The following is a 13876-nucleotide window of genomic DNA, read 5'->3' on the forward strand; positions in this document are numbered from 1 at the left end:
ACAACATATTGCAAGCATGTACTGTACGAAGATCAGATAGCCCATGGGCATCACCACAGCACTGTGTTAGAAGAAAATGGCACGGAGAGGCCCAGTGGAGATTTTCAGATACTGAATACAGGAACTGTATCTGACTGCTCTCCCGTACCTGACTTGCATGATTTTATGAACCTTTAAGCTGGGGCTGCAGTCTTCAGCATGGTGTACTGGAGAAAGTGTACGACCAGATTCTGGTTGCTGAAGAGGATGGTCCCAAGATGACTGTCATAATGCCTATAGGGTTCTTTGAATACTTCCACATGCCATTTAGATTGAAAAACGCAGCTCACAGCTGGCAGAGATTTGTAGATGAAATGTTGAGGAGCTGAATTTCTTCTTTGTATAGCTAGAAGACATTTTAATATTTTCACAGACAGCCAAGTTACATGAAGGTCACCTCAAAGTAGTATTTCACAGGATAAAGAAATCTGAGCTTGTGGTAAATGAAAGAAAGTGTGTTGTCTACCAAACCCAAGTGATGTTTCTTGGACACATGGTATCTGCCCACTCAAGAGGAAGGTGGAGGCCTTACTAAGCATTCCTCGGCCAAATGATTATCAGCACATATGAAGATTCCTCAGGATCGTCAACTTTTATAAATGCCATCTAGTGGGAGCAGTGTAGATATGGATGCTGCTTACAGATGCACTAGTAGGTAACAACACTACGGGCATACAGCCCCTACGACGGAAGCCCAGACTAAGTGGAGTCCATATGATTGGGAATTACTGGTCACTTATGAAGCCATACGACACTTCTATCCTTATGTTGAAGCCCAGCCATTTATGATCTACACCAATCATAAGCCGATCACGTTCACTTTCTGTGGAATGAAAGGCTATTCTCTTCGGCTGTTTCACCAGCTGGAGTTTATTGGACAATTTACTACTGATATAAGGCACATTAAAGGGGCAGAGAACATAATGGCCAATTTTTTCTCAAGAACTGGTGCAATTTCTGACTTGATAAATTACAACCAATGGAGAATGGAGCAAGCCACAGATGAGCAGTAAACAGTTGTTGCAAAACTACCCAACATCCTGCAAGCTCGAGCAAGTGTGGTTGCACAAGAAATACCTTATGTGTTGCAGTGTGTCCAAGTCCCCACCGAAGCCATTTGTGACACGGTTACTGTGAAAGTCAGTTTTTGACAGCATCCACAACAGCTTCATACGTCCTACCATGAACACCACCGTTAACATGATGGTTAAAAAATGGTTCAAATGGCTCTGAGCACTATGGGACTTAACAGCTGAGGTCATCAGTCCCCTAGAACTTAGAACTACTTAAACCTAACTAACCTAAGGACATCACATACATCCATGCCCGAGGCAGGATTCGAACCAGTGACCATAGCAGTTGTGCGGTTACAAACTGAAGCGCCTAGAACCACTTGGCCACTGCGGCCGGCTCAACATGATGGTTGAGAAATTTTTATGGCCTAGTATGAATAAAGATTGACACGTGGATGAGGGTGCATTTGACCTATCAAAGATGTAAAGTTGGCAGACATATGCACCATCCAGTGGAAGACTTTTCTATGATGACAAGTTGGTTCTCTCACATGCATACAGACTTCCTGGGCCACTCCTGCCATCGGAAGGATATTGATATTTTTTTATGGCCATGCACAGATATACATGTTGGGCAGAAGCAACTACTGTAATGAACATACTGGCAGATGCGGTGGCACGAGCATTCCTGAGTACATGGATTTTCCACTTTAGATGTCTCACTCACATCATCACAGACTAAGGGCCACAATTAGAGGCAAAGTTTTTTCTTGAGCTATCTAAATTATGTGGGTTCCAGCACTACCATAACAACAGCTACCATCCCTCAAGAACTGGAATAATGGATAGGTGGCCTAGGAAACTAAAGGCAGCACCTGTGTGCCATGATAGTTGCTGGACAATTGCTCTACCACTAGTCTTGTTAGGACATCATACAGCAGGACACTGTGGCATAGACGACTGTGAAAATGGTTTGTGGGAAAAAGTTTTATCTGTGTCAGATTTTTTTTTTTTTTCGGTGCACCAGGCATCTATGGGACTGGAATTGCCATATATACTTCAGCAATGCCACCTTTGCTATGACAAATGAGCTGAGACAAATGACCATCATGTTGTCCCCCCCCCCTCCTCCCCCTCCGAAAGAAAACAACCAACCAACCAACAAATGAGCCTACAAGAGGAGTCGAAGAGACTAGTGCCTTACACAAGGGCAGGTTGACGAGTACAGCACAAATTTCCACACATTCAGGGAGTTCTGCGCTAAAGTGCAGGGACTGTGTGGGAAGAATCTGTTAAAGACAGTGAGTGAAGAGACTTAGTTATTCTTTGGCTGACTGGCTGAATTGTGTTTCCCTGCTTATTCTTTGCTTTAAATTTATTTATTATTATTATTATTTTTTTTTTTTACTGTTCTCTGTTTAGTCCACTGGGTTCTAAGTGCTTTGATAAACTAGATGACATCTTCAAAACTAAGCTTCTGATGTACATAAAAGGAAAGCCTACAGTCAGGATGTATTACAAGTTCCGTATTTGGGGAGTTTCTGTACGTGTAGAGTAGTCTGCGAGCAACACATATGAATATACTAAAGTTTTCTGCATTACGAAATTTTAAGGGTGCTACTTAAGTCTATAGGGTACTTGGACAAGAGTTTGTTTTTCATAGTTGAAATCTTTTGATTTGAAAACTTACAATTTGGAAAAGAATTTTTTTGAAGGCACTTATGGTCATATTTCCTGTTAAATATAGCCAGGGAAGCCATTTTGTGCATGCGAGGAGGCAGGGTTGTGTTGATGTGGATAACTTAGGCTGCCCCCTCTGGAACATGCCATTTATCGCAGAAGACATTTAGATGGCATATGAAAACGTGTAGGTGGTATATGGGCAAGTTATTGAGTTGACTTTAACAGTGTAGTCAGTTAAGTCAGCAAATGTGTTAATAAACTTTACAAAAAACTAATTATTAACTACAGAGAACAAGGGGGAAGCTTACGTTAATGTTTTGTTAAGTACATGGAAAAAAAATGCAATAAACGATTGAAATTTTAGGCAGATACTTACGGGGAGATTGCTACCTGTGGTCAGAAGTGGTCACTGTCAGTGAAACTTTTGGTGACAGTGATTTTTAGTGCAAGTTTTTTTTAAGAAACAAATGCTGAAAAATGTTTATCTCCCCTTTAAAAGACTGTATATCCTATCCATGTTTGAACAAAATCAACAGGATTCTAAGTGCTTTGATAAACTAAATGTCGTCTTCAAAACCAAGCTACTGGTGTACATAAAAGGAAAGTTTACAGTCAGGATGTATTACAAGTTTAGATGTAATATGGGCATGACAAAATTAAAATGAAGTCATACAGAACATGTAACTAGTTGAGAGAGAGAGAGAGAGAGAGAGAGAGAGAGAGAGAGAGAGAGAGAGAGAGAGAGACAATGAGCATGCTAATTTTATGTTTTCCATTAGAAATGGATGACAAATGCCTGTGACAGTAAACACAATGTTTTGTTTGTTGAAGAAAAGATATGTCTGATAATCCCCAAGGAAGTGTTATAGATATTCTGCTGTTCCTAATCTGTATGATTTAGGAGACAATCTGAGCAGCCCTCTTCGACTGTTTGCAGATGATGCTGTCGTTTACTGTCTAGTAATGTCAACAGAAAATCAAAACAAATTGTAATATGATTTAAGATATCTGTGTGGTGTTAAAAATGGCAATTACTCTAAATGATGAAAAGTGTGAGGACATCCACAGGAACACTAAAAGTAGTATTTCAGCTACACGATAAATCACACAAATCTAAAGGCTATTAATTCAGCTAAATACAAGGGCGGTCAATAAGTAATGTGGCACATTTGTTTCTGAAAGCAGGTTGGTTTTATACACATTTGTAATACACCATATTATTCCCCACTTATTTGGCTACAGAACATTATTTTTCATCATCACCTCCATTCAATGCAATGGTCTTATGCCATGTTACTGGGAAGGCCTGTATGCCCCCATCGTACCACTCTACTTGTCTGCATCTGAGACGTCTTGCAGCATCAGTAACCTCCGCATCATCCACCTTCCAGTGCAGTGCATCCTTCATTGATTATGATCCGTTGATCACTTTGAATGAGAGTGCCCGCACGTTCCAACATTGCAGGGTCACAGCTGTGTATGGCTGGCCAGCACACAGGGGATCGGACAGGTTTGCGCAACCTTGGTATGATGATGACAAAACATGTCACACAATGACTCACCGAGCTTTTGTTCATTGCCAGGTCTCTTTAGGCATTATACAAGTGCTTATAAATATCTGCAGCACTCTGGTTTACTGCCAAAAGAATCTTTATGAGAGCTCTCTGCTTGGAACAAACCTCTATTAGAGACACCATTTTGTAGGCTATGTACAGCACCGCCACCAATTGGAACTTCATGAAACAATAGGGGCTACAATAGGAATATTCCACGATGTACCACAAAAAATTCTGAATTTTTTCCAACCTAAATTGGCAGAGAAAAAAAGTGTTTTGCTTTGCTCATTGAACACCCCTTGTCCCTAGGGATTACAATTATGAACAGTTCAATCATACAGAAAATGCATCCTAAAAGATGCAATAGATCTGCTAAAGAGACTGCCTGTACTATACTTGCCTCTCCTCTACTGTAGTGTTGCTGCACAGTATGAGATCCTGACCAGAGAGGTTTGACAGAGGACATCAGAAAATTCAAACACGGGTGCTCATTTTGTATTATCACGAAATAGTAGAGAGAGTGTTACAGACGTAATAATGTGAGTTGGGGTGGCACAACAAGAGCATTTTTTGTTGCAACAAGATCTTTTCAAGATATTTCAGTCACCATCTTTCTCCTCCGAATGCAAAAATATTTTCTTGGCTCCCACTTTCATATGGTGAAATGATCACCTTGATAAAATAAGAAAAATCAAAGCTCTTACAAAAGATTTAAGTGCTTGTTTTCCCACCCATTGTTCAAAAGTGGAATGGTAGAGAAATAGTCTGAAGGTGGTTCAGTGAACACTCTGCCACACACTTAAGTGTGGCTTGCGAAGTAGTCATGTGCATGTAGATAAAATAACATTTGCTTAATTTTCCAACAAACCATTTTAGGAAACAATTCCCAGTCCCATATGTATTTTTCATGTATCAAGCAATGGAAACCCCAGGATGGAATGTAACAATATTATGAGGAGGAAAGTAGCTACTCACCATATAGCGGAGATGCTGAGTCGCAGATAGGCACATCAAAAAGACTCTCGCAATTAAAGTTTTCAGCCATGGGGCTAGATCAGCAATAGACATGCGTGCGCGTGCGCCTAAACACACACACACACACACACACACACACACACACACACACACACACACAACTGTCTTACCCCCACCACACCCAGTCTTTTTACTTCTCTCCTTTTCCACTACCTCGCCCCCCACCCCCCTCGACACCTCTCCCATGACCTCTGTCTAAACTGCAGTACTTCACTGTCCGCCACCCCTATATTTCTATCCCTCCTCCTCCCCGCTCTGGCCTCCTCATTACCCCCACCCAGTTGCCACTCCCTCATGCACTGGTGCTGCTGCTCACAGTGTGGTTTCAGTTGCTGAGACTGCAGTCATGTGTGTGAGTTGCATTTGTTTGTGTGTGTGTGTGTGTGTGTGTGTGTGTGTGTGTTGTTGACAAAGGCCAACGGCCGAAAGCTTTAATTGTGAGTCTTTTTGTTGTGCCTGTCTGTGACTCAGCATCTCCACTATATGGTGAGCAGCTACTTTCCTTCTCATAATATTGTTTCATGTATCAAGACATTTTTAAATATGATGTGTGAGCTGCAGCATTAGTCTTGTGCCTGCACTACAATATAAACACGGACATGGATAATTCTGTAACTGTGAATTTCAAAATAACTTTTTTCTTTGTAAGAGCACAACAAGGAATCCTTACTTAATAGTTATTTCCAAATTTGCCATATCTATAGGGAAACATCACACACAAAAATGCTTACGTGCAAAGCACACTTGAGAATGGGGATTACTTCTTGAAACATTTCATACAGAAAATAAGCAAAGGAAAATTATAACTAACAATGACAAATGTTATTTTATAACAAACAAAACTTTCTTTATGTTCTTATATGTTACCAAATTCTTCCTCTACACAGTAAGATGTTGCCTTTGTTCACACAATTTACATTTACTTAAGAGTCATTCCAGCCACTATAAGCTGTATGCTAAATTGGACTTCAGAGCCTGCCATTTCTTCTGTTAATTTGGTGCAGACATTATTGAACCTGTTGTTCATGCAAGACTGTTTAAAAATTAGTTGTTTTAGTTCAGGAAATATGAAAAGGGCACAACAAATTGTCTTCTTTGTGATTGGCAAGCTTCTCAGGATTTTTATGGATTATGTTATTTCCAGAGAACGGTGAAGTGCTATGCTGGGGCTGGAATGAACATGGCAGCTGTGCGACAGGAGCTGATGTGGATGTGAAGAGTCCCAAGAAAGTTGAAAATGCACAGAAAGCTGTTTTAATAGGGACAGGAGGTGCCCACAGCTTTGCTGTTGCTAGTCTGGACTGATACTGAAATTGGTGACTGATTGTTTTTGTTAATAAAATTACTTTCAATGGCATTGCTCTGTGGAGGCACCAAGGATACATCCTGACATTTGAGTAAAATTCACGTCGACAGCAAAATGGTTCAAAGTGAGACTTAATGAGAGAATGTCAAGTTTTTATACTAAACCTCTTAACAAAAATAATATAAGTCTACAAAAATTTCTCTTAAAAGCCTTTTGTCAGATCATTCCATATAAACCATCAGCTTTGAAGCAAAACGCCAACAAAAATAATGCAGTACAAAATAACTTTCATTTATATGGTATGTGCTATGGGATTAAGACTAGCTTGATATAATTTTTGTGTTTTATTCTGGTCACATGGAACTATGTATTGCCATTAAAAATTTAAGTTTTGTTGCTCACTCTTGGCTGTTTGACTTAGCGTATATGATATACAAGGGTAAGCCAATTATTTTTGTTTATTTTGGTACTACTTTGCTAGGTTGGTTGTTGTTGGGTTGTTTTTGGGGAAGGAGACCAGACAGCGAGGTCATCGGTCTCATCGGATTAGGGAAGGACAGGGAAGGAAGTCGGCCGTGCCCTTTGAAAGGAACCATCCCGGCATTTGCCTGGAGCGATTTAGGGAAATCACGGAAAACCTAAATCAGGATGGCCGGACGCGGGATTGAACCGTCGTCCTCCCAAATGCGAGTCCAGTGTCTAACCACTGCGCCACCTCGCTCGGTGCTAGGTTAGTTTCGTTATAGCTGCTGTGCTGGTAATCATGGCTGCTTTGCTGTCTATTTGCACCATAGAAGAGTAACATTCAGTGATCTGGTTTTTTGTGGTCGGAAGGCGTGGGGCCAAAATTCATCAAAGACTTTCGGTACAGTACGGAAACAGCGTTTTGCCACAACAGAGTGTGTACAAATGGAATGAAAAATTCCAAAATGGTCACACAAGTGTTATGCACGATGAAGGAGCCAGACGATCATTTACCGCCACAAATGAAGAAACCATTGAGTGTTCACGTGAAATGATTCTCTTAGACAGACAATTAACTATTGATGAAGTGGCACATTGTCTGCAAATTAGTCATGGTTCTGCCTATGAAATCATCCACAACAGACTTCGATTTCATAAAGATAGTGCAAGATGGGTCCCAAAAAACTCATACAGTTGCATAAACAAATGCACTTGGACATCTGCAAAAAAACATTTGGATTGCTGTGGTAACAAACGGGACAACTTCTTAGAAAGGGATCACTACTGGTGACAAAAAATGGATACATTATTACGAGCCAGAGAGTAAACAGAAGAGTATGGAATGGAAACATCCAAATTCGCCATGCAAGAAAAAGTTCAAGACCCAACTGTCCGCAGGAAAACTGCACTTATGGTTTTTTGGGACGCGCAAGGTCCAGTACTGGAACATTATGGGGAAAGGGGCACAACAATAAACAGCGTACATTACAGTGAGACGCTTACTGCCAGGCTAAAGCCTGCAATTCGAAGCAAACTTGGAGGATTGCTGTCAAAAGGGGTTGTGTTGTTGCTCAATAAAGCATACTGCTGCCCACACTGCTGAAACGCTCCAGAAACTCAAATTTGAAGTACTGGATCATCCTCCATATAGTCCTGATCTTGCCCCAGCTGACTATCACTGTCTGGTCCATTCAAACGTGCATTAAGGGGCTGTCGATTTGCCTCGGATCAAGCAGTGAAAGAAGTGGTGCAGTCCTGGCTCGCAACTCAACTGAGAACCTTCTTTTATGAGGGCATCAGGAAGCTTGTACAGTGATGGACCAAGTGCTTTGAAATGCAAGGAGACTATGTCGAAAAATGATGTTCTTGTAAGTTTCCTATTTGGTTACAAAAAAATTTTATAACTACTTTGCGAATAATAATTGACTTACCCTCGTATTTCATTCAACAGGGTCACTGACTATATCACCATTTCTTATGAATGAATATGAGTAGTACATTACCAAACAGAATGCAACTACAGTCTAATGTTTAGTGTGTCGACCTACTTACGTGGAGTTTCCAGGTTAGGTTCTACGTGACCATATATTTTTCTGCAGTAAAATGATCCTGAAACAGATCCTCCATTCTCACCAGGCCAACTGAGAACCTGCTTTAGCAAAGAAGTTGGGAACTAACATGCAGCCACTGAAGTGGCATCAACTCAAAAAATTCGTGCCAGATTGAGACATATGTGACCCCCCCCTTTTTTTACTGTCCTCACCCCATTGCTTTTCTTCTATTTGGAGCATGTTTTTCTGACTTTACAGTCATCTGGTCATTGTACAAATGGAGGACATTACCTTTTCACAGAGATGATGGAGGATCCCTAATGCATTTTCTTCATTTTCATACAATTTAAGAAATTGAAATAATCTGCACTACATCACAGCAAAGTCCCTTGAAGGTTTGCAAGGTATCCACTAGAATATGCAATTCAGTTCTGTTGATGAGCACTGACAAAAAACTGGACAGTTCTCTTTGAAGGATATTTTTTTGGAGATAAACACTCTTCAGATCATCACTGTGTGGCTCATCCAGCCCGTTCCAGTAACCGTATAACATTCCAGGTGGCTCAGTAATATTTTTAAGTTTAAGCTTTTAAAGAAACTGTAGGTTTATTAGAATTACATTCAACTTATTTTACGCAATCATTGATGCTTGGTTGTTGTTCATCGTTTTTAGGATTTGGATGTGAACTGCACTCAATTTGTCATACCGATTACTCTGACACTTGCAATACAGCCCAGGTCCTCTGAAAGCTCAAAGGCATGATTGTAGGTTTCAAATTATCAGTTTGAGTCAGTGTTGGGGGGCAAGGGGAAAAAGCAAAATACAGGGAAAAAGTGTCTGGTGATATTATTAGTGACAGGTGAGAGAAGAATGTGAGAATGGAACTTAATGTGACCCAAAAAAATGAAGCAAAGAATATTTTCTGCAGTGTAAAGACTGTCTAAAACGGGGAAACAATTGTGGTGGAGGTGGCTAGCAGAGAAATGAATAAAGATACAGAACTTCACAATCATTATGAGATGGAAGTAGCTGGAAGTGTGTGTTGTAGAATATCAATGACAGATAGAGGTGGGATATCTGAATACTTTGAGTGATGAAAGATGAGTACATGTAAAATGTGGCACAGGACTGGTTTTGACACACTGTGTTGTTTGTTCTCTGTTAAACTAAAGCACTTAAAAGTACCTGTTGGTTTGCTAATTCCCACTCTTACACTTATGCAGTACCACCTTATGTGAGACACTGGTGTGCCTTATCTGTCAGGAGGCAAATCAACAACTGAAGAAAATTAAGCATTCTATATGCCAAAACTAAACATGGTATCCTTGTACACAGGGAATCTGAGTTCTGGAATAGCTAGTTCTACACAGAAGTTCTATCACAAGTCACAGACTTTCAACATATTTACTTCAATTCTTAGGCTTCTTCTTACACCATGATGGTGATAAGCGTATGTAAGACTTCTTGTTTGTTGCTACAGTCTGTGTTTGTGAGTAAAGCATTAATTTTTTCCCCTGACACCTAGCAAGTGCACTCATAGATAAACATCAACAATCAAACATGTTTTTGATGTATGGAGAAGCTTTTCTTTGGAAAAGGCTCCAAACAGAACTAGTGCAAGTAATGGTATGAATCGGGCTTGCAAAACTGCTATCTGTAACTTCAACTTAATGGTACACATTGTTCTGTCACCTCTTTTTGTAATATAACTCTAATGAATTCTCCACTGTTTTTGTAAATTGAAGATCAATTGTGAGCACTTGATCTACAAATAATCGATTGTTTCACAAGGAAGGGCCTTTGTTCATCATAAACTAAATTTTCGCATAGTGAAAGTTAGTTCTGATGTAATACAACAGACAATTTTGGCTGCTTCATAAAACTGCCTGAAGTGGCCCAATTCTTTCCAAATCACTCTTTATACTGATGTTTATTTTATCACATTTCTTTGTATGACTTTTCATATTTGGGCTCCCTTTTCAAAATTACTCCCAATGTTACTGACATTTATTGGAAATTAGATTATTCTTTGTATCAGCAGGCTTTTTGGGTTATAATTTCCATTAACTACTTCAGCAAAGTCTGATATGAGAGCACTCTCAATTTACTTTTTGATACTTACTGTGAACAGCATTCTGAAGCAACTGAAGTATTGATGTACACGGTCCAAATACCAAGATACATACAGGTAATTTACCCTCCTATTACTATGTCAAACCAGTTCGGTCAATAACTACAAACATAATTTACATGTGAACACAAATGACAATCTGGAGGATTCCCAAATTCTATTTTGATCCAGTGAATTATACTGAAAAGTAGCCTACATGTCACTGAAAAGGATCATTTGAGTCATCATAAGATACTTCATAGTTATGACTTAGGGCCCGGTTGGTCTCATGATGCAACAAGCCAGCATAATGTAAGAAGTCACTTCAGGTGAAGGTTCTGTAGAGTTTTCAGTCAGTGAGCCCAGTTATTAGCAGAGTGATGGAAGTGACAGTGCAGACAATTCAATTCTAGTAAACAGTGTGGTAGCAATACTGACAATGCCATACTGATGTGAAGCAGTATATTTTTATTTTATGCTGAATAACAATAAACAATAATCACTCACAGTTTTTGTTTGCTACTTATACTTATTAATTTTCCTCAAACATTATGCGACACCTAAAGTTGCAACCTTTATCAAATAAATAACTACAAGAGAAGTGTGACAATTTAGAATCTATATCTTGATTGTGTGTGTATTTTTTGCATTGCTGTGGACATTGTTATTTTTTATTCTGTCGACTGTATAATACAATAGTGCGTGTAACTTTTAACATGTTAATGTGTACAATAAATCTTACAGTTCCAATCAGATACTGACAGCAAATTAGTCTACTAACAGTTATGGACCCAGGCTATGTATATAACAGTTAATGCAATGGTTTCTGTAAATACAAATTCGATTCTGAAACTGATGGGAAGAAAAAACTATAGTATGTGGCAGTTTGCTATGCATATGTATCTAGAATACGAACAGTTCTGGGATTGTGACAGTGGCAAAATAACAAACGTAACTAAAGTTTGCACAGTGAGAGGCAAAATTATACCCTCCGTCCATCTGTCAATAAATGTTCATATGCAAGATACACTATGTGATCAAAAAAGTATCTGGACACCTGGCTGAAAATGACTTACAAGTTCGTGGCGCCCTCCATCGGTAATGCTGGAATTAAATATAGTGTTGGCCCACCCTTGGCCTTGATGACAGCTGCTACTCTCGCAGGCATACGTTCAATCAGGTGCTGGAAGGTTTCTTGTGGACTGGCAGCTCATTCTTCGCGGAGTGCTGCACTGAGGAGAGGTATTGATGTCAGCGTTCCAAAACATCCCTCAGGATTCAGGTCAGGACTCTGTACAGGCCAGTCCATTATAGGGATGCTATTGTCGTGTAACCACTCCACCACAGGCCGTGCATTATGAACAGGTGCTCGATCGTGTTGTAAGATGCAATCACCATTCCCGAATTGCTCCTCAACAGTGGGAAGCAAGAAGGTGCTTGAAACATCAATGTACGCCTGTGTTGTGATAGTGCAACTAGGGGTGCAAGCCCCCTCCATGAAAAACAAAACCACACCATAACACCACTTTGCTGTTGGCACTACACACGCTGGCAGATGACATTCACCAGGCATTCGCCATACCCACACCCTGCTATCGGATCACCACATTGTGTACCGTGATTTATCACTCCACACAACGTTTTTCCACTGTTCAATCGGCCAATATTTACGCTCTTTACACCAAGCGAGGTGTCGTTTGCCATTTACTGGCGTGATGTGTGGCTTATGAGCAGCCACTTGAGCATGAAATCAAAGTTTTCTCACCTCCCACCTAACTGTCACAGTACTTGCAGTGGATTCTGATGCAGTTTAGAATTCCTGTGTGATGGTCTGGACATATGTTTGCCTATTACACATTATGACCCTCCTCAACTGTCGGCGGTCTCCGTCAGTTACCAGATGAAGTTGGCTTGTGCTGTACGTGCCCCTCTATCACATCAGAAACAGTGGACCTAGGAATGTTTAGGAGTGTGGAAATCTTGGGTCCAGATGTATGACACAAGTGAAACCCAATCACCTGACCATGTTCGAAGTCCGTGAGTTCTGCGGAGCGCCGCATTCTGCTCTCTCATGATGTCTAATGACTACTGAGGTCGCTGATATGGGGTATCTGGTAGTAGGTGGCAGCACAATGCACATAATATGAACAAAGCATGTTTTTGGAGGTGATCGGATACTTTTGATCACATAGTGTATATTTCAGCTAAAGCAGTGTAGGACACGCTAAAGCAAGTCTACATAGATTCTGGCCTCTTCCGATGAATTGGGTCACTAAAGATACTGACAACCAGACTAGAAAATTGTTCATCAGTCGAAGAATACATGTCAAAGATAATTGCTTTGAAGTTAAAGAACAATGGACTGGGTTTATTCTACTTGCAGGACTACCATATGAATATAAACCTATGATTATGAGTTTAGGAAGTTCAAACTTGCTGATCGTAGGAGGCTCCACAAAAAATAAATTATTGTAAGAAATAAATGTGATGCCAGTAAGAAACAACTGACAAGTGACACTGCTCTTTGGGTCACCAAGGAAAAAGGTGATGTTAGCTTCAAAAAAGGTCCAAGGTGTTACAACGGCAACAAGTCGGGCATCTGGCAAAAAAACTGTTGCAGCAAGGGGAAAAACAAAGCGAAACCTTCACCCAAGACAGCAAGCAACCAGATGTTCTTTTCAAACACAGCTGCAGGCACAGATGCACATCAGCGCACATGTCTAAATATACATGTGACCAAAATAATTATAAAACAGTGATAGGCTCGTGCAAGTTTTAATAGCAAATAATGATAATTTGCTTATAAAAGGTACAGGATCTTCGTTTGTCAATGTTCTCACGGGCAACAAGAAAGGCAAAATTAAAGTAGATGATTTCATGTATGTGGCTCAGCTAAGCACCAATCTGCTATCTGTTAGTAATATAGTAGAAAAAGGCCATTCAGTTTCAACAAACAAGGCTGTATTATTTACGACTTATACAAAAATGATGTGGTTGCTAGTGCATCGTTAGCAAATGGTAGGCACTGACCAAATCAACAAAATGATCTAAGTTTTGAAGCAAAATCAGAATTAGAATCAAATAGTACCGACTAGGTCATCTGCATTCTGAAGTTATG

The 13876-nt window shown here is 40.1% G+C and overlaps 1 protein-coding gene across 2 annotated transcripts in view; it reads left to right on the top strand.

Moving 5' to 3' along the window:
* Window positions 1-11682, top strand: part of LOC126161421 (secretion-regulating guanine nucleotide exchange factor) — a 72167-nt gene extending 60485 nt beyond the window's left edge. Inside the window, exon 5 of one of the 2 annotated variants that reach the window (XM_049917221.1) lies at window positions 6471-11682. In XM_049917221.1, the coding sequence (XP_049773178.1) occupies window positions 6471-6631 (161 nt within the window). In that variant the 3' untranslated portion in view covers window positions 6632-11682. The remainder of the gene's footprint in view (window positions 1-6470) is intronic. The other variant, XM_049917220.1, reaches the window with a different exon arrangement.
* Window positions 11683-13876: the final 2194 nt, after the last annotated feature.

Source organism: Schistocerca cancellata, chromosome 2, assembly GCF_023864275.1.
Source record: "Schistocerca cancellata isolate TAMUIC-IGC-003103 chromosome 2, iqSchCanc2.1, whole genome shotgun sequence".
NCBI classification, from domain to species: domain Eukaryota; kingdom Metazoa; phylum Arthropoda; class Insecta; order Orthoptera; family Acrididae; genus Schistocerca; species Schistocerca cancellata.